At 35.9% G+C, this 20,943-nt stretch overlaps 2 protein-coding genes and 2 non-coding genes across 7 annotated transcripts; 3 read left to right on the plus strand and 1 right to left on the minus strand.

Annotated features, from left to right (window-relative positions):
* The first annotated feature begins 4,425 nt into the window (after positions 1 to 4,425).
* On the plus strand, positions 4,426 to 8,242 carry LOC132042610 (urease accessory protein G). The gene is given in 8 exon segments (XM_059433152.1): positions 4,426 to 4,593; positions 4,674 to 4,802; positions 4,804 to 4,860; positions 5,759 to 5,819; positions 6,339 to 6,540; positions 6,725 to 6,846; positions 6,940 to 7,044; positions 7,975 to 8,242. Coding segments are annotated over 8 exon segments (822 nt in total). The 5' UTR covers positions 4,426 to 4,531; the 3' UTR covers positions 8,059 to 8,242.
* An 853-nt stretch (positions 8,243 to 9,095) lies between these two features.
* On the plus strand, positions 9,096 to 9,167 carry TRNAT-UGU (transfer RNA threonine (anticodon UGU)). The gene has a single exon. It is a non-coding gene; the product is annotated as a tRNA-Thr (tRNA).
* A 4,475-nt stretch (positions 9,168 to 13,642) lies between these two features.
* LOC132042621 (uncharacterized protein At4g18257-like) lies at positions 13,643 to 19,161 on the plus strand. 4 transcript variants are annotated; one of them, XR_009411525.1, is made up of 6 exons: positions 13,643 to 14,130; positions 15,031 to 15,348; positions 16,019 to 16,184; positions 16,264 to 16,519; positions 18,321 to 18,724; positions 18,839 to 19,161. XR_009411525.1 is itself a non-coding variant. In XM_059433160.1 (4 exons), the coding sequence occupies exons 1-3, from the start codon at positions 13,826 to 13,828 to the stop codon at positions 16,173 to 16,175; spliced, it is 780 nt and encodes a 259-aa protein (XP_059289143.1). In that variant the 5' UTR covers positions 13,644 to 13,825; the 3' UTR covers positions 16,176 to 16,184; positions 18,839 to 19,161. The 4 variants fall into 4 exon arrangements, 1 of the variants encoding a protein (XP_059289143.1); XR_009411527.1 differs by lacking the exon at positions 18,321 to 18,724; XR_009411523.1 differs by lacking the exon at positions 16,264 to 16,519.
* Positions 19,162 to 19,300: 139 nt separating this feature from the next.
* Positions 19,301 to 19,373, minus strand: TRNAR-ACG (transfer RNA arginine (anticodon ACG)). Its single transcript has one exon. It is a non-coding gene; the product is annotated as a tRNA-Arg (tRNA).
* Between the last annotated feature and the right edge of the window lie 1,570 nt (positions 19,374 to 20,943).

Raw genomic sequence — 20,943 nt, forward strand, 5'->3', positions numbered from 1 at the left:
ACCTATGGGGTGTAGCACATACCCCACGTACTAATGCTCTCATTAGCTGCAATTGCAAAATCTAGAGGGAATATAGCTTCATTTGCATCCATTCCAACTGCTATTAGCAGCTTCATGTCATACTTCCCGTACACATGTGTTCCATCTATTGATATTACAGGCCGATAATGAGCAAAACCATCAATGCATAGTTTGAATGCCCAAAACACAAAATCAAAAATATTCACGGGCACACCGGGCTTCGATTTGAGCTTCCATTCAACAACGATGCCATGATTGAAGTGTTGTAGAGCCGCCATGTATCTCGGCAACTTCTTGAAAGAGCCCTCCCAATTGCCGTAGACTATCTCATGTGCCGCCTACGCCCAAGATACGCCTTCCTCTTAGTAACGGTTTGCTATATACTTTCAGGACGACTGTAATACAATCTTTAATAGGGAACCTGAAAAAGTTGAAATATCAGCATATAACGAGGAACATTATATTAACACCAAAAATGAAATAAACTTAGGCGAAGGGGATACCTTGGGTTTTTTCCAATGTCGCCAACTAATACACTCGCAATCAAATTAGTATCTAGATTGGAGGTCACCCATATCACAAGTGTGCTTTGTGTAAAACTTTGAAATAGTCCACATCTTTTCAGCGGTCTCCTTACCACGGAGCATCCATTCGCTGCCTTGATATTTTCGCTTGCAGACCATTTGCTAAAGTTTTCGTGTGGAATCATCAACTTTAAACTCCCTCATCCCCTGGATGCAATAACTCTTAACAACCACTTGATGATTTTTTTTTGAAAATCATGCCTTTTTCAATATGAGCCTTTTGCTTTAAAAGATCCACTGGCTCTTTCCACAAACTTCGCCGAATATGATCATCATCCCTAGTAAAGACAAAGGCATCTGGGCGATCTTGAAGATGATCAAGATAGGGGATCTCATCGGAATTGCCACTCGAATCGAGTCGACTCTTTTTGTTGAAATTGGCTTTACGAATTTTGAGCAGGGTCCTCTTTGTTGTTCAAATGGTTGTTGTGAATTCGGTTCCTCACGGTGTGCAGTGTTCATCATGTCTTACAAGTTCTACTTGATGTTGAGGATTAGTTCGACCTCAATCTCGTCGTCGCTTTGCTCGTCGTCACTTTCCTCCGCATTAGGTATTTTCTCACTATTGCTGGATGATGTCACTATATAATTCGGATAATCCGGACCATCCATAGCAGGCTTTTGCCTATACATTCTCCCTACATAAGAAATTAGGGTATTTTAACTACTACACATCAAATAACACTATTGATGTTAAAAAAAATAGACGTACCGATAGTAATCAACTACATCGAAACTTGAGGAAGGACCGTCGCTTTGAGTTGTTGGATAAGTGAGGATGTTCCAACGATTCATCCATCCCGATTGAGGCGACCGTCGACATGATCCATATCGGTGTATAACCCTAAATAATATAATCGACAACATTAGTAGCATTAATAATAATAATAATAATAATAATAATAATAATAATAATAATAATAATAATAATGATAATAATAATAATAATAATAATAATAATAATAATAATAATAATAATAATAATAATAATAATAATAATAATAATAATAATAATAATAATAATAATAATAATATTGTAAAAATGAATATTTACACTTTTTTGCCCATCAAATTCTTGACTTAAACTATCGAGGCATTTGACTAGTCAAAATGCTTTCATAAGTACTCATCGGGGTAATTGTGTTGATAAGTAGGTTCCGCTTGAGTGACTTCGGCACTGAATTATAGACGAGGCTTCCGTCGAGGTCTATTTCGGGCTTCCCGAGGAGCCTAGTAGCCATGAATTCAAGTCGATTAATGGGGACCTTCTCTATATACATTTCAAGGACATTTAAAGTTACGCATTGCCTATAATCATAAGGCGCGCTTCAAATAATCGGTCAAAGAACCATCGTCTTGAATGTACCATGTCACATAACTAGTTACACCTTGCGGCGTAAATGACATTGGATATTTTCCAATTATATTTAGATCAAAATCACTTCTACTAACTTGTAGTCTATTATACAAGGCTTGGAGTAGTTTTGAGAATTTTAAGTCAAGTGAAAACTTAACATGGTATTTTGGGGGAGAATCATAGTGCAAATTATTTTCCTCAAATATAATTTGTCCGTCCCAGAATAAAGAAACTCTAATTTTTGGAACATCTACCATATTTTGAATAATTTAGGAGGAATACAAAATGCAAAAACTAGATGAAACTTAGAATTTGTATTAAAAATTGGATGAAACTTAGAATTTTTTTCCCTTATACGAACTCGGTATTAATAAGATTTGAAGTTTAAATATAGAACTAACGCATGCATGTAATTAGTGTGTCTTGTAGTGTTATGTCAAATCAAATTAAGTACGGAGTGTTGCATAACGCATGAATTAACTGCGCTATGTCAGGTCTCGGCAGAATAACGCGGTAAAATAATCCGTTATCCTGTCACAACGCAGTAAAATATTATGTTATGACAGTATAACGCAGTAAATACCGCTACAGTGTATTGTCACCTCAACTGTCAAACAGAAAAACGTCATAATTCGAATTAAAATTTAAGTGTTATATAACGTAATTTGACGAATAGTTGTTACCAACCACACAAAATTGAGTTACTATGTCATTTTTTGACCAATTTAGAGATATTAGTCGTGTTATATCGTTCACTCCAGCAAATATATTTAAAGCAATGGGTAGGACTTAGGAACTAGATGATGATGATTTTCATTACTCAAATAATCCTAACGACAGATTCAATCGAGAATACAATAATAAAATGAGAGAGGAGTGAGATTGGCGTGTTAGGGAGGCTGCAGCACTGGAGCACAAGTTAGCGTCAGTATGGCTTAAACGCCCCAAAAAATGTGCTATGTCAATACCTCGCGGAACTCCACAAGAGTTTAATTTTGCTCTTAATCGTTTTCGCCAATAGAACAATCGGATGCAAATACGTTACTATAGGGTAGAATATGGTATACATGGTAGCACAATTTAGATTCAAGTGGGATTCGGACTATGAAATGTCCAGGTGAAGATTAATATTTTTTTCTTATAATAAGGTAAGTAGGTAGGGTCATAAGACCACTCCCCCCCCCCCCGAGGGTACGGGGTTTGTAACTATATAAGTAACCCTTTCTTTTGTTAGATTACACCGTATTCAATGTCGAGTAGTAGAAACTCGGATTGGTCTTTACTCCTTTCAAAAGAACCAAATAACGGTAATGACGAGAGGTTCAAATCATAGCAGCTTTTCGAGCGATACCGGTGATTTCCAAACTAGATGAGCTAAATCCCCACCTTCTTATAGAGCGTAATGATGATTTGCGGTGTGAAATATTCAAATCCTCGGGAATATTATTGTTGTTTACGCGAGAATGGTCACATTCGGCTTGCCGAATCGAACGTCTTGTTCGTGACTTGAAAAATCTCAACGCTCAATCCCGACAAGGTGCTACTTAACCATCCAAGAGGGTCCAAAAACTTGCGAGCTTGCCGTGCAAAGGATTAGAAAAGAAAATAACGAGAATCTTGACAAGACGATGTAGATTTTACATGCTAAAGTTGGCTTAAGAACAAGCATCATCAACTGGGTAGAAATTAACACACCGAAAAAAGATGTGTCTTAAGAAACCGCCAATATTTTTACGAGGACGATATTGAGGACTTGTACTTTGATGATGATTAAGAATGTTGTGATTTTAGTTTTAAGTTTAATTTATGATGATGTTATTTTGAAGAATATTAGTATGTTAAGTATTTTCATTTACTCGAGTTATGAATGATGCGATTTAATTAAGTTTTTTTTTTTTTTTTTGTTGAATTTTTTGATGATTGTATTTTTACTAACTTTTGATTAATTATTAATGAACAAGTTTAAGTATTTGTAAAGAATTTCAAGCTAATGATTTACCAAACCTTCAAAACGAAAATGGCGTTCGAGACTTTCAACCACTAAAACGGCCATCCGAACTTTTGTGTATCCTTAATGTATTGATCCTACCTTATTAATCGCACAAAAATAAGTAGGGTTCTATATAAAATATTGAAGTTTCGAGGTTCCGAAACATGATTAATCTATGTTCAAAGTAAAAAGTGTAATGGAAGAAGGGTTAGCAAAACGAAAAAAAAAAAAAAAGACGGACACTATAAGCGATAAATGCGCTATAGCGATTATAGTGCCAATCTTAATTTGCCCCTGCTAACTGTTTTAGCGCAGTAGGTAGTTCGGTAAACATTTTTTTTTTTTTTTGTTGGTTATTTTAGTTCAAAATGTTTTTTTTGAGATCATTTTGGTTCCGGACTCAACTAACTCTTAAATATAAGGGGACCACCATTTGAGATTTTTTTTTCTCTAACTATTCCCAATAAAGAGATTCAGTCGGATAAATCTTTATGGAATATTTTTATCTACAGCGGTAGATTCGGAATCTTATCTCTCCCCTGTTCCCCTCAGATACCCTCTGTGAGAATCTCCACTCTAATGGCTTCTTCAGATCACCATATGCATGACCATGACCATCACCATCATGAACATAGCCATGAGTATTAAATTCACGAACTTACTCTGTCATTTTTTTGTTTTGGTTGATTCTTGATTAAATAGTTGTCTTAATTTGTATTAGGGAGACAAAAGCAACATCATGGGTAGGTGCAGATGGGAAGGTATACCATAGCCATGATGGGCTGGCTCCTCATTCTCATGAACCAATATACTCACCTGGATACTTTAGCAGAAGAGCACCTCCACTTATTGAGAAGTTTTAGTGAAAGAGCATTTACTATTGGAATTGGTGGCCCTGTTGGTACTGGGTACTTCTTGTTTTCCCTCAATTTTCTAGTAATTCACATTTTCATTTTCATTAATGCTTATTTTGGATGTGTGTTCAAGTAAAAGGGGTTTCATTATTTGCTTCCACTAACCAAAATTTTATGTTAGCCTGTGTGGTCACCATCCTTGCTTTTTTGTGCTAAGCTTGAAATCTGAATGTGCAAGATTTTAGCTATGTTGCTTGGACGCTTCAGAAATACCTATGGGCGCGTGCCGGATTCTCCAAAAAGGGACCTGACGTTGGTGCGGTAGCATTTTTAGACAGTTCGCGCTACATAAGATTTTAGCTTCAATATATTAAGTAATATTTATAGTTCTTTAGTATGAGTTCAAAGTATTTTGCCGGTCTCTTTTCTAGTCTTATTCCATTTGTTTAGCTCTCTATGCTTTCCATATGATTTATAGAATTTGAGCTTTTAACGTAAGAAAACGGGAACTATTCTATTTCTTTTCTTTGGGAAGGGGTAAGCAGTAACTGGCGAACAGGATGATACGAGTGAAGAAGAAAAATTGATCTTTGAGAAATGAGAGCAGAACGGGGAGGATGACATTGAGTAGCTTTTGGTATCTGTTATAAGTAGGATTTTCTTTCAGGTGAAGCAACCCAAGTAAAATGGATCATTTTTATAGATAAAAATTAAACTTTTTGAACCCAAGTCTGCCACTGCACACCTTTCTCTCTTGTGTGTGCATCTGTTTGTGTGCACGTGCATTTTCCTTTTCAGTTCATAATGTACTGAAGTGAGTTGAATTTTCTTGTATATTAGCTTTTGCCATTCCTTTTCTCCCACACTTAATTTCTCTCTCGTGTAATTAGCTTGTAAAATTTCGGTTGAACTTGCTGAGAGTTTGAGGGACTGAATGTTCTTTCATATGCAGGAAAACAGCTCTAATGCTGGCATTATGCAAACTCTTGAGGGAAACATACAGTCTTGCAGCAGTATGTACCACCAATAATTTCTTTCTTTTACATAATTGCTTCATGAACGCGTGTTAGTCTGCACAATTGTTTGGAACTTGAGGATACCCTTTTGTCATTTGAAGTACGAAGCTAAAGTTTAATTGATGGTTCTCATACCTTTCTCTGCCTCATCATTAGAAATTCTAGATTTTTTTTTTATAGTTAAATGGATATTCTAGATGGAAGATGCGATTTCATGCAATTTGCCTTTTGATTGAGTCATTCAAGTGGCATAACATCATTCTTTATTCTACAATTGCATGTTCTTGTTCTTTCATGATTAAACAACTCGTTCCTACACATCACAGATTGGCATCTGCAGAAACTTCGAACCAAATTTTAGGGACTTTTACTAGACATTTGTTGGTTTGACAGAAAATAAGTTATGTGCAAGCATGTCTTTGATGTTCAGAAATTCCTATGTTCAAGAAATCTTCACTTTTTGGTTTTAAGATATAGAATGATATTTGTCAAAGTTAAGATGCAATTTCTTTGTAGGTAACAAATGATATATTCACAAAAGAAGATGGAGAGTTCTTGATAAAACATGGAGCATTGCCGGAGGAAAGGATTCGGGCTGTGGAAACAGGAGGATGCCCACATGCTGCTATTAGGGAAGATATAAGCATTAATCTTGGACCTCTGGAGGAGCTTTCTAATTTGTACAAAGCAGATATACTACTCTGTGAATCTGGTGGAGGTAATTGGTCACAGAAACTGTTTGCGCACACAAATTAATAAGGATATTTAAGTTTATATAAAATAATGGTCATCTTACATCACTGCTTACTTGGTTTGATAAGAAGACAAGATATCACTATGATTAGATGTAACCCAATCCAATTTAGGTTTCTCGTCATTAAACGAAATTTCCTTCATTGCAGACAACTTAGCTGCCAACTTCAGTAGGGAACTCGCTGACTACATAATCTACATAATAGATGTATCCGCTGGTGATAAAATTCCTCGAAAAGGAGGTCCTGGAATTACCCAAGCAGATCTTCTTGTATGTTTCTTATTTTGCACGTTTGACTTTCAAAATTTATCAATGGTAAAATTCTGTATACACATGGTCAAATTTTTATTTGGTTCTTACTAGGTGATAAATAAAACCGATTTGGCACCAGCTGTGGGGGCTGATTTGTCTGTCATGGAGCGGGATGCACTTCGGATGCGGGACGGTGGTCCTTTTGTTTTTGCTCAGGTTCATTAACGTTCTCGGCCCTATTCATTTTTTCTTATTATTATGATTAACACTCTCAACCAAATAACTGATAGTATTCATTCTTTATAGAAGTGCCTTATTTTACTTTCTGGAGTGTGTTACTGGTGAGCACTACGAAAGTTGCAGCTCATAACTCTCCTTTATTTGAAGAGTAAATAATGATGCGAATTTCGTTGATTTTTCTTGTGAATTCTGAAACTGTACAAGCTGTTTAGAAATTACTCCCTTTGTCCAATTTATAGATTGACCTGTTTTCTTAAATAAACTATTTTCTATCTCCAAAAAGTCAACCAACATATGGTACCATTTGAATTGTTTGCATTTGATTAGAATTCTTTATACTCTTCTGATATTCAGTAAACTTAATCACAACAATACTTTTTGAAATTGATCCTCAATTTCCATGCTAGTCAAAATAGTTTGGTCACTTTGGGACTGATATCAGTGTAAAAAGTTGTATTGGCTTTGTTTTGCAATTTGAATATTTTCTGTGGCAACTTAGCATTCCATGTTACATTCGCTTTCTTAAATAAGTAACTATACAATGACACAAGGCAAAAGTGAAAGAAATTGTTTTGATGTCAGACATGCATCTTTTGTTCTGCTGTAGTTTTGCGTGATTCTTTGGGGGCATTTCCCTCATCGTCTATTTGAAGTTGTTTGATGAAGGTGGGGAAGCTTCAGAATCTTCGTTTATAAAGATGCGATTAGATATGCTTAGTGACCAAATAACACAAATATTCTAGTTCAGATAGATTTCTTTGATAATATTCCTTGATATAGAAACTTCATAAACTGAAAAGGAAAAGGTGAGAGACACTTAAACGAACAGCAATAAGTCCCACGGTCCCAGGGTCCTTTTCGTCTACTGATCCCTATTGCAATATGAATGTGTTGATTCAACTGCAGGTGAAGCATGGGGTTGGCCTAGAGGACATAGTGAACCACATTTTACAAGCTTGGGAAGTTGCAACCGGCAATAAGAAGCGATGAAATGTTCAGCAAAACTTTACTTGAACATTGTGGAACTTTTGGCTTCTCCAATGCTATCTGCCATTCACTTTCCATGTGTCCCAGACACATATAATCTATCTTCTGAATAATGTGTATTTACATGGTTCATGTACAAGCAGTATGTATTCACCATTTTCCATATTTATTTTGGTTCCTTTGATCATTCTTCCTTTGCCTAATGTGAGATGTTGCTTAATTATATGTGTTCCAAAGTTTCTGCATATTCTTTTCTTGCTGATAAATGAACTGTGCTAATTTCTTTGCACTTGCCACTGATCTAAGCTGAGCGGTTTCACTGGGAAAGTTGGTTTCATTTGAGTGGTATTTCATTTCCAGTGTTTTTACATTTGATTTTGTAGTAGCAGTCGTAGTCATACAAGGGATGTAGCCTTTCATTAATCATATGTATTTTTTTTTTTTTTTTTCAAACTTTCATTAATCATATTCTTCTCTTTTTTTCACATGGACGGAAAAAGAGATGGTTGATTGAGCCTTTTATGTGAGATTTAGAATATTGTCGACCGAAAAGCATTCCAAGATTTGGCATTTTTAAAATACTTTTCAAATCTATAGAATTTATTTACAGGAAGGACGTATTCACTAATAATTCATTCCAACATGTCCAAATACATAATCCAAAAAACAAAACTACCAAATAGACAATCCAAAAAACAAAACTTACCTACAAAAATGAAATACATAAAATATCATATTATATTGCTTGCCGTTTAGTAAAAGAAAAGAAAAAAGAATCCAACAAACAAAAATACAATTGAGGAAAACTACGTTTGATGGGAGGAGCTTGAAAACATTTTTTTTTCTATTTCAGTCCTTTTTTATTTCATTTCAATTTCACTCTTTTATTTTTAGTTTTTTCCTGTCCAGACAGGACCTACCCCTAAAAGAAATGGTCCTCCAAGAAGAAAAGAAACCAGTGTGAATCTTTGAGATGGAAAACGAAAATTTTAACACAAAAAATGAACCATTTGGAGACGCAAAGTACTTGCAACCGCATAGCCCCTATAGCTCAGTGGTAGAGCGCCAGTCTTGTAAACTGGAGGTCTGTAGTTCGATCCTGCATGGGGGCAAATGTCAAAGCTTTTTTATAGAACCCGTTTGGCATCATAAGTTGTGGCTTGTTCACCACTGGTTATTTTTGACATAATCAACTTTTTCTTTAATATAAGCTGAGACGCACTAGGTTTGGTGAGTGAATGTAAATATTTTGGGAATGAACCATTATCAAAGTGTCACATGTACATATTTTGGGATAATTCATTTATTATCCCACACAATTCCATCTATATGGGATAAAAGGTTATAGAAGGTGGGATAAGTTGTGACTTGGTCACCACGGGTTATTTTTGACATACTCAACTTTTTCTTAATATAAGCTGAGATGCACTAGTTTTGGTGAGTGAATGTAAATATTTTGGGAATGAACCATTATCAAAGTGTCACATGTACAAACAACCCCAAAGTTGTTTGGTTGCTTGTTAGAGACTTAGGAGTCGTTTGGTAGGAGAGATAGGATGGGATGGAATTATTAGTCATAGGATTAGAATTCTCCTATGTTTGGTTGCTGGGATAATTCATTTGTTATCCCACACAATCCCATCTATATGGGATAAAAGGTTATAGAAGGTGGGATAAGTTATCCCGTCTTATCCCCACCCAATCCATCTACATGGGGATAACGTATCCCTCCGACCAAACGATTATGCATATGTCAGGAGTTATCCCGTCTTATCCCCACCCAATCCATCTACATGGGGATAACGTATCCCTCCGACCAAACGATTATGCATATGTCAGGCCTCATTTCTTTTCATGAAGATTAAGACTTTATGCATGTGTTAGGCCTCATTTGTTTTCCTAAAGATTAAGATATCTGAATGATTAAGATGTTGTCTCCAGATCTGAATAGTAAATGATTAAGACTGTTTGTTTTTCAACATCTGAATGTGCATAATGTGTTTATTTAAAATGAAACATTTATATTAGCTAGTGATGGTGAAGATGCTTTGTGGTGGTGGCGGTGATGATAGTTGTGATAATGGAGGTGGTTGGTGTTTTAATGACTGACGCAATAGTAGTGGTTGGTAGTGGCGGTGGTGGTAGTTGTGATTGTGGAATTGGTTGATGTTAATAATTGACGATGTTGGTGGTGGTGGCGGCTGAAAATGTGTAGTGGTTGACAATAGTGTTGATGACAATTGGCGATAGTGGTAATTATGATGGTAGAGATGGTTGGTAAGGATTCAATGTAGTAGTGATAGTGGCTAATAGTTACCGCGACAATGATGACAGTGGTGGTAGTGGCGGTGACTGTTGATGTGATTATATTAATGGAGGTGGTAGGTCTGGTAGCGGCTGACGGTAGTGGTTAATAGCAGTGGTGGTTGTTAGGGCAGATATGGTTGGTGGTTGGAGACGATGGTAGTGGTTGACGGTGGTGGTGGTTGTGATGGCAGAGATAGTTTGTGGTAGTGGGATGAGGGTGGGGGTGGGGAGTGGGTAGGTAGGGGTAGCTAGGTGGGTGATGGGGGTGGTGGAGAGGGTGGGGTAGGAGGCGGAGCTGTCAGTACAAAAATACCTCTTAATGATATTAAGATTTTATTTAAGATCTTAATGATTAAGACTTATTCAAACCAAATAAGTACTTCGATCTTAATCTAAATAAATACAGTTAGCCTCATTTATTTGCACTTAATGGAAATCTGAATCTAAGTCATTAATTTTTTAACTCATTAAGTGCTTGTGTTCTGTTTTTAACTCCATCACTTTTTGTGTCTGAAGACCTCTGATTCGATCAGAACTGGGAAGGTGTCTTCAAACTGTTCATACATCAAACCCACGGTTTTAATACAACCCTTTCTTTATCAAACCACAGAGTCCTTCCCCAAATCTCCTCCCGCTACTCTCTGTTGTTTATAGGATAAACACTGATAATTCTTGTAGCTTTAATGGGACTCGAAATCGATCTGTTCTTCTAGTGAAGCGACATTTTTTTTATGTGGGTTGTCATTGAAAGTGAAAAATACCATGAGAACATCCACACTCTCTGTCTAACACCAAAGTATTACAATAAATATCATGACAAATTTATGATCCTCAACCTTTAATGATTTTGGATCTCTTAATTTTCACTACTCCATTTATTATCTTATTTCATGAAAAATTTAGATGTTTTCTGTTTTTCATTGAAATTTCGATGGGTCTATGTGAACCCGTCATATAACAAGGGAGATGGGGAAGAAAGGGGCAGGAGACGAGATGGAGAGAGAATCCACAGATGCAACTCATTTGGTGGAGCTTTTCAATCAAATATTCCAATTTTAATCTAACATAAAATGTTCATTTATGTATCAATCTTTCATATTTTACGAAGTTTGATCTAATAGCTATATTAGTAATATTTTTTAAAATATTTTATTGATATAATATTTAGTAATTCTTTTACTTAAATTTTATATGTTGTAAGTAAATTAAATGTATAGCAGCTTAACACCAACTACGTGCCTTTTTAAACTTTCACGATTTGGTTAAAAAACCAAAAGACACGAAAATTTAAAAAACGCGACCTTCACACAAAACCGAGGGCTTAATTTTGGATTTTATTTTTTTTTATGTCTTCTTCTTCCTTCTCTTTCATTCCAACACTTTTTAATATTTCAACTTGATAGTATTTGGTTTGGTTATGGTTATAGTAAAAAATAACCCTTCCCGAATAAACAAATTGACACCAACTTGGTTGCGATTTTTTTTTAATTATATACATAAAATTTATAATTATTTATATGTCATGAATAATATTAACTTTTCATAAATAATTAAAGATATTTTATACCTAATTGATTTAATTATTAATTTAATTTTGGTCTACTTATTTTTAAGTCCATATCTTCATTGAAGAAGAATATGTGAAGTCCATTGTTGAGGCTCAAAGCTAATAAGTCGTATGCGGGCTCCATTTTGAGTGGATGATAAAAAAAATCCTCTATCTCTTTTCATTTACTTTGTTTGGTTGAGATTTGAACTTGCCATTAACGTAATTTAAAGCTTCAAATTCGAAAATCAAATTTTCGAATTGAGAGAAAAAAAAACAAAAAAAATAAAGAAATGTAGAGAGAGAATATTTGAATTATATGCTTCCAAAATGGATCAAAATCTAATGAAAACAAAAAAATAAAAACCAGAAAAAAAAAACAATAAGAAAGGGGGAAGGAGGGGTGGGGTATTATTTTACTTGGTAATTTATTTATTTATTTTGGTGAAAAATAATTTTTCCTTTTCTTTTTTCTTGTAATTGATTTTTGGTTATGGTTTTAACCAATTGTCACATGTCCTATTTTAATTAAACCGACGTCGTTCGCGAGTGTATGAACACTATTTTGCAACCATCACGAAAAAGTTATTTCAGGTCATTTAAGGTGTTATGAAAGAGCGAACATAAATGTTTCATTTTTTAATCCAATAACGAGTTTAATTGATTAATCTTTTAATCTTTTTTTTGCTAATATTAATTACTTTTTTTTTGAGTTGTGTATTTATTATATTTACAAATAGATAAATTATGCATATTTAGATGTTGAAAACAAATAATCTTAATTATTCGGATGTGCATTCAGATTCAGACGTCTTAATCTTAATAAAAGCCAATGCTGCCTAATGGCCTAAGGTCTGAACTATTTAGCTTCAAATCTCCATTAAGTGCAAATACACGAGGCCTAAACACATTATTAGTTATATAGGGATTAATTATGGGGTCTCTTGCAAAAATAAAATAAATAAGTTGATTCATAACTTATAATCCTCCGTCCAAATTTATGTTATACTATATTTTTTTAGTCACTATCAAAATGAATGACACATTTGTATATTTAATATTCCCTCCGGATCAAAAAAGAGTCCACTTAGCCTTTTTTTTTAATTAAAAAAAGAGTCTACTTAACAAATCAAGAAAGAATTAATTTTATTTTTTCATATTTGTCCCTATTAAGTGTTATATGATCAAATCCCAATGCCTATTTAATTAGGGATAATTTAGTCAAATTATCTATTTTTGTTTAGAAGTTAGTATTTTCTTAAGGGGCGTGCAAATGGCTAAGTGGACTCTTTTTTTGATCCGGAGGGAGTAGTAATAATTTAACTTTTAAAAAAATTCATATTATCCTTAAGTAGATGATTTATAGGCACACAAAAATTTATAATTTTATGCTAGACCACAAGTTTCAATCTTTACTTCTTAAATTTTATCACAATTAAACACAATCACCTAAATTGAATCAGAAGGAGTACTTGTTTTTATTGATGTGAAACCATAAAATGATAACTAAACGCCGCACACGGTGTGCTGAGTTTACAAAATAATATAAAATTATATTAATTATGTTAATTTTAATACATGAATAATATTATTCCGAACCGACAACCAAAGTTACCAAACTACCCCTGAGCATCCCCTTTTCTTTTCCTTCTCTCTCCTCTCCTCTGTTGCAATAAAAAACATTTAAGGAAAAAAAAAAATATAGATATATATATATATATCCGTAAGTTTCTGATTTCTCAGAAAGCCCCTATAAAAAGTTGTATTTCAAATAGAGGCCCTAAGAATTGCCCCGTCCTCAATCCTAACCCAAAACCGAAACAACAGCGAGAAGAAAGAAGCAAAGAAACAAACATCTAGAACCATCAAAACCCAAAAGGGTCGTGTGTGTGTGTGTGAATTTGTGCATACAAATCAATGGGGGAAGAAGGGTCGGAGAAGAAAAGGGTAGTTGTGGAATCATTAGGATGGCTAACAGAATCCACCATCATGCCCAAAAAGATCCGACCAATTGAAGGCGTAGGTGCTTCTTCAATCCTTGAACTTAAAGCCCAGTTATACAAATCTCAAGAAGAATCCAAACGTGTTGCTAAAGAGACCAATCCCCCTTGTGCTGCTGACCCGAATTATTCGCATCTGGATATCCACCGGGCCAAGAAAAAGATAACTGCTAAGAACGCCTATTCGGCTAAGAATCCTGGGGTTGATGCTAGAGAGGCCAAGTATATTTTCTGCTTCCCTTGACCTATTTTTTGTTGTTAATTAGCAGTACTACTTGTTTTTAATTTTTGTGTTCAGGATTTTGGGGTTTCTTGATTGAGGTTGGAATCTAGTTAATTAAATAAGAATGTGTTAATCATAGTTTGACACTATAAAAGAGTGGAAACTGACATTATCTAGCAATCTGCGTTAAGCTATGGAATTGGTTTTAAAGTGTTTGACACATTGCAGTTGTATATGTGATTAAAGTTCTGGCGTTTGGTTGTAGGATTGGAATTGGGAAAGGATGGTGGTTAGTGAGTCATCGAATAGAATTTATTGTTTGATTCAATTGTGGGGTTGGGAAATTAGGGCCAAATTTATATTTTGTTCTGATTGATTGAGTCCTGTGGTGAAACTGGATAAAATCTTATTTTGGGATAATTTGCTGAAGTCCTGCACATGTTTACACTTTTGGTATTCATATTGTTTTAGGCATAATTGTCAAGCAATGGGTAGAGGACCGGAAGCAGAGTGGTGGCCTGTGGGCATAATTCATAGTATCTGATACGCTAGAGTAATTAGCTCATAGGTGCTCCAGCTATATATGGGTGTACAGGGGGCTATGAGAATCAAATCATGTTTGTACGTGTCAGTGTCTGCCCGTAGCAAATTGCTTTATCCTCCCATTTCAAGTTCCCTCTATACATGGTATTCTTTTTCACCTTTAGGTAGGGGTTGGTGGAGACTCTGTAATTAAATTAGAGAATAAACAACCTTGCAGGGGAGAAGTTGGTTTTAATAGAGAAGAAGCAACCTTGAGGGTTTTTAGGCATATGCATGACTTTCTCCTTCATTTAATATTATGATTCTGTGCCTGTGTATAAAGGCTTAATTCATGTCTATTTTCTCCTTCATTTAAGGGACAAGCTTGAGATGAAAGCAATTAAAGATGGATCAGTAAGCTATGCTGCCTTAGAACGAAAGGCTAAGTTATATGATAAGCTGGTGAGGGGTGAGCTTTCTGACGGGGAGGACGAAGAGAAGTACTGTGTTGATTTCTTTCGGAAGGGGCAGGATCAGGGAGACTCTGAGCAGCTTCAACAGCATGACACTTCTAACACTGATCCAACAGATGAAGATGGAGATGATGATGCCTCCCTACTATCAGACACAAAAGCTGCAGGACTTGGCCGCCAAGCTGGCACATTCGACAGAAGTGAACATAAGCGTTTTGTAATGTATGTATCACTAATTATACACTCTATTTTGAGCTTAGATGTTTCTATGGGTTAATTAAATAGAAAAAACTAATTCCTGTGTTTTACACCGTTTAAGATGTTTGCAAGACTTTGCAGTAACTCATAAACCTGTCTGATTCATTTTATGCATAGCATTATTTGTTTTAATAGCTTTTGGAAAATAAAACGTCTACTCAATTGTGATGGAAGAATTACGAACCTATCAATGGTCAGAATGGTACTTGCTCATGTGCAAAAACACAGAAGGGCTCCATAAACAAACATAGAAAAGAGAAACACTATATAGTATTCATCAAAATCAAATAAATTACAAGACACTGAGTTTTGGTGATGGGGAGTTTGGGTGCTATGACATCCTAGGTATTAGCTTGTTGTTAATTGTCAGCTTAAAGGAAACCCCTTTCCTCCTTCCTATTCTTGTCTTTGTTTATTTTTCCCTCCCTTTTCTCGGGTAGTTTGCTTGAGAAGTAATTTTCTAATTGAGCAAAGAATTTGATCCCTCAACTCAAGTAGAGAAGTGCAAAAAATTATTGTTAATGTTTTGCGAAGAAGTTCACTTATTGCTTCATCAGTCTCTTTTCTCTTACTGTATTCAACCTGTTCACAAAATTTAGCTGCTTACATTTGCATTGCATGTTGCTGTTCTCAGGGAGGTTCATAAAGAAGCAAGTCAAGCAAGGGAAAAAGTATCCGAACTCAAGCTCCGTAGGGAAGAACAAGTTGCAGCACGTCGAGAAAAACTAAAGCAGGCTTATCTCCGCAAGCAGATTGAGAAATTGAAGGCTTCCAAGTCAGAGCAGACATAGACTAGAGGGGTAAACTTCTAACTTCTATAATCGACAATAACGTTTTCCTTTCCGCTTAGGCATCCGAATATTGTGATATTGTTACCAGCTTTCCATAAACTTCATGGTGATTGGTGACCCCATTCTATTTGGAAGAATTTCGTCATCTTTTACATTATGGAGTATTGTGTGTGCAGAAATTTTCACCAGAATATAAGCTTCAGGTTTATTGTAGTCTCCAAATAACACCGGGAGATTATTGGTTTCTTACTGACTGACATCATGAAGCATGGGTGTTTTGGGCCTCAACAGTTGTGTTTGTTATTTACCTTCACAATTGACAATTATTCAAAAAAATTGAAGTGGTATGAAGATGTATCTGGGACTAACTGATTTCTTGTTACTGAAATGTTTGTGTGTGTTAATGAACTTACAAGTCTTTGAACATACAACAACAACAACGACCCCAGTGCATACGCAGAGGGTAGAGTGTGTTTTGGGACCATTTCCGAAAGACCCTCGGCTCGATAAAAGTAAAAAGAAGTAAGATAAGGTTAAGAGATTCGGAAAAAGAGATTCAAGCGATATGGAAGAAATAATGCAAGCGACACAGATAACACGGGATAATCACAACACGGAAATTGACAATTATAATCAAAAAAAATAACGGATAATGAAGTGCAATAATGCGACTACTATGAACGGATGTATCTGGGACTAAGGTCACGTATCCTCGGTAGGCGCAGTCGCGCCGTATAGGTGTCCAATTACTCTCCTCTCCCCAATTACTTTCGCCTACCTCACTCTGATTTCTTGTTACTGAAATGTTGTGTGTGTTAGATGAACAAGTTTGGTTAGGCAAGTCTTGTGAACATATTTGGCGGTATATTTTCGGTAAAGTACATAGTATGGGCATATATTGGGAATCAAACCTGGAAAGTGCTTCGACCCTACCATCACACACTGGAAGACTCTCTCTGACACTTTGTACTAGACTATAAGCCTTGGTTATTTTGACAGTGTATTGAATTCATAGTATGGCTTAGCGGAGTTGTTGTGATATATAGAGGATCGTTACACTCGCCTCCATTCTTCGGGCAATAAAGATGACATTTTTGTAAGGCATGTTTGGATCCGGTCGCTCTTCAGTTAATTGTAGCCAAAAACGCCTTCGTATGTTCAAATATTTACAAGAGTTTGGAGATATACCGCCATCTCCATCTTGTCTCCTCAACAATATTGCCATGATCATTTTATGATCCACATCTCGAACAATTTTCGGTCCCCCTTTTTTCTCTTCTAGTTAACATACGTTCAAAGGCGCTCAACTTCGCCTCCTTCCTCGCCTCCTTTCTCTTTGAACATATTTGGCGGTATATTTTCGGTAAAGTACATAGGGGGATATATTGGGAATCAAACCCACTCCTACCATCTGGAAGACTCTCTCTCGACTACTAGACTATAAGCCTTGGTTATTTTGACAGTGTATTGAATTCTGGATTGTGATATATGTTAAATATTTTTGTAAGGCATGTTTGAAATCAGTTTTGTAAAATCAGCAAATATTTACGATTACCCTTTTGTATTATTCATGTAATCTAATATTAAAATTAAGGACTTAGCAGGAGTAAGGTATTGCTGATTCTAGATTAAACTTTAGAAAGCTGATTGTTTGATAAGTCATGTTCCAAGAATACTCTTTTTGGAGAAGGTAAAGTAGTTTTATTAATTTGAACAGCCCAAAGGATGTGCTATTATTACTGTGCAATGTAGAAAAAACAAAAAGCAAAAGTATGCCCCATCTAATTTTGTAGGGATTCTTGTGTCTCTACTTTCTAGAACTGTTTCAGCCTCATTACGTGTTACATTTGACACAATAAGCTAAACAAAAAATATACAGTTAGGCTTTATCTTGTTGATGGAGCTAGCACAATCTTCAAAACGTCTTCTATTCCTTTCGGTCCTAACCTATGTTGCTTGGACTCTCCAAAATTGCCGCTGCACTCGTGTCTGATCATCCAAAAATGCACTACTTTTAGAGGATCTGACACCTGCTAGCATTTTTGAAGAGTCCGAGCAACGTAGGTCCAATCAGTCCGCCAAATACATTCAGGTATAGTTTTCCACCATAGTAATCTCCTCATTCGTAGGCTTTTTCTGTACCAGCCTTTCAGAATATCATTTGTTGTCCTTGGCATAACGGATTGCATTCAGAACATAATAAAAGCTGCTACAATTGCATAGTAACCTGGAAGGCAAAAAGAAGCGGCAAATGCTGTCATAATGTTTCCCACTAAACATGTTTGCTACATAGGGCAAAACTTTTCTTTTTCAGAACCTCATGAGTGAGGCAATCTTCTCTACACATAATCCATGTAAAGAAAGCTAAGAAAGCTGCCTCCGATGGAGTTTTGGATCTCCAGATTTGTTTCCATGACCAAGGACTTGGACTCTGTTAGTGTTCTGTATCCGTGTTATGCTCTTTTGTGTTATTTAGCTTCTGATATGTCTAAAAGACTGAAGAATTTAGCAGCCCTATTTACCTCCCAGTCATTCGAAGTTCTTCTTAAGTTGGTACTCCAAATCCTGTTCACATCCCCAAGAAGACCGTTATGTTTCTTATTACAACAATTAGCCATAATTCTATCAGCATGACATTTGTGCATCTTCAATTTGGCTGACAGGTGCTTTTGAGGTTGGAGGTTTAAATCTCTGCTTCATTTGAACAAGCCTGAGGTTAGTGATCGCAAGCATCAGCTTTGGCAACTTAATTGCGGGATGCATATTGCACCGTGAAGTTGTGGACTTTCTTAGAAGGGACCAAGTAGTTTCAAGTTTCGGTGCAGCTGTATCATCGAGTGGAGAGCTCAATTGTTATATCAAGAATGCTCCAATGTAGAAAAAATTGTGAAGGTTCCCTTGATTTCGTTGCCTGTGTATCATGTACAAGCAAATGTTTTGTAATTTGGTGAAAGAAAAATTCTTGAATGTCTCATATTTTTACTGATTAGAGCAAAGAAAAATGTTTGTTATTATAGTGTTTAGGCATGTGCTAATGCTGAGGCCAAATTCAGCGGATATTGTACTTTTGATGCGCAAAAGGATGGATAGAGTGGAAATGCTGTTCCTGATGCAAAAATGGAAACCGACTCCACTGGGGATCGAACCCAGAATCTCTGGTTTCGTAGACCAGCGCCTTATCCATTGGGCCATGGAGTCTTTGATGTTACACTATTTTCCTCTTCCATAATTAACTTTTACACTATTTTCCTCTTCCATAATTAACTTTTACTTTCCTCCCCTACCCCCACCCTTCATTCCCTTGAGCTTTAAAGGTATTTATTACTATAATGTTATTTTCAAATTAAGGTTAGTGAAAATCATTTTCATGTCTTGCTCGTGATTTGTGAATTTGGAGAATAATGTAATATAATGCTAATAATAGAGCAAAAATAATGTACTACTTCTAACAGTAGCCTAATATATATAGTAGCGCAAAATAATGTAGCATGTCATTCGATTATCATACACACATTCACGAGAAATTGACAGTAGATTGTGTGAATCTGATAGGCAAAAAAAAGAGAAAAATTAATTACAGGAAATGGAAATCCTATTAAACCACTATTAGTAGTAATACTCATTGTTTCAAATTAAATTCTTATGCAATCAAAAACTTCCAAATCATTTTTGGGTGAGTCGGTGCAAGTTGTGGGTATATATATAACTTCACTAAAAAAGGATAAAGCAAGCAGGCATTCGACAAATCACTCTCACAGTTCTCTGCTTTATCAGTTCCAATCCATCTCCAAATGCCTGACTCGCATTTACGGCGGAGGCCGGTGGAGCGGCTAAGAGAGATAGAAGTTCTCATATACTCTGCAGTGGACCTGAAAAACGTGAAGCACTTGACCAAGATGAGAACCTACGCCGAGGTCTACGTAGAGAGGAACGTCCACGTGGTAAAAACCAAGGTAGCAGAGCACGGCGACGATGACAACGACTACGGGACAAACCCCATTTGGAACCAGGTGGTAAAGGTGAAGTTCCGCGAAAAGTTGCTTGAAAACGACATCATGGCAGCCTTAAACGTGGACATTTACGCTCACGGCCACCTTCGAGAGAAGCCTGCAGGGAGTGCTAGAGTTTTGCTATCGGATGTGTTGAAGGGAGGTGGAGATACGTCAGAGCTACTTTTGGAGAGTAATCCTATACAGTTCTTGGCGGTGCAAGTTTGGAGACCATCTGGAAGGCCACAAGGATTGATTCATCTGTGGGTGCCACCTACGGGGAGGTTCTTGGTTCCGGTGAAGTCGTTATCGTTTAGTTTGAGGGGCAGAGATGGGGAAGAGGATGGACACACCGGTGGAGAACGGTGAAGGAGGGGGCAGTGTCAGTGAGGTATAGGGCTCTTTCTGTGCATGGATGACATTTGTTGTTGCTCTTCTTTCCTTCTGTTTTTCTTTTAGTACGTATTTCGTTCTTTTCTACTTGCTCATATTTGAACAATAAATAAAATGATGATTTTCCTATATTACTGTTAATTATGACTACATCTCTATCTTAATTTATGTGATAGTTTTTGCCTCTCAAAATTCAAAATGCATGAACTTTGACCAATATTTTAAGATGTATTTTTTCAAATAAATTGATATGATAAAAGTTGCAACTTAAAGTACATTTTATATAATTTTCAAATATATAAATTTTAATTTTAAATTATTGAGTTAATATAATTTAATTTAACTTATAATTCAATTTGACTCTAGAAAAGTATCACATAACTTGA

This window comes from Lycium ferocissimum, chromosome 2, assembly GCF_029784015.1.
Source record: "Lycium ferocissimum isolate CSIRO_LF1 chromosome 2, AGI_CSIRO_Lferr_CH_V1, whole genome shotgun sequence".
Lineage (NCBI taxonomy): Eukaryota > Viridiplantae > Streptophyta > Magnoliopsida > Solanales > Solanaceae > Lycium > Lycium ferocissimum.

Coding starts and splice junctions, on each gene's coding strand:
- LOC132042621 (XM_059433160.1), top strand. CDS start 13,826: ATGGGGGAAGAAGGGTCGGAGAAGAAAAGGGTAGTTGTGGAATCATTA. Junction 14,131..15,030: donor GTTGATGCTAGAGAGGCCAA/GTATATTTTCTG, acceptor CCTTCATTTAAG/GGACAAGCTTGAGATGAAAG. Junction 15,349..16,018: donor GAACATAAGCGTTTTGTAAT/GTATGTATCACT, acceptor TGCTGTTCTCAG/GGAGGTTCATAAAGAAGCAA.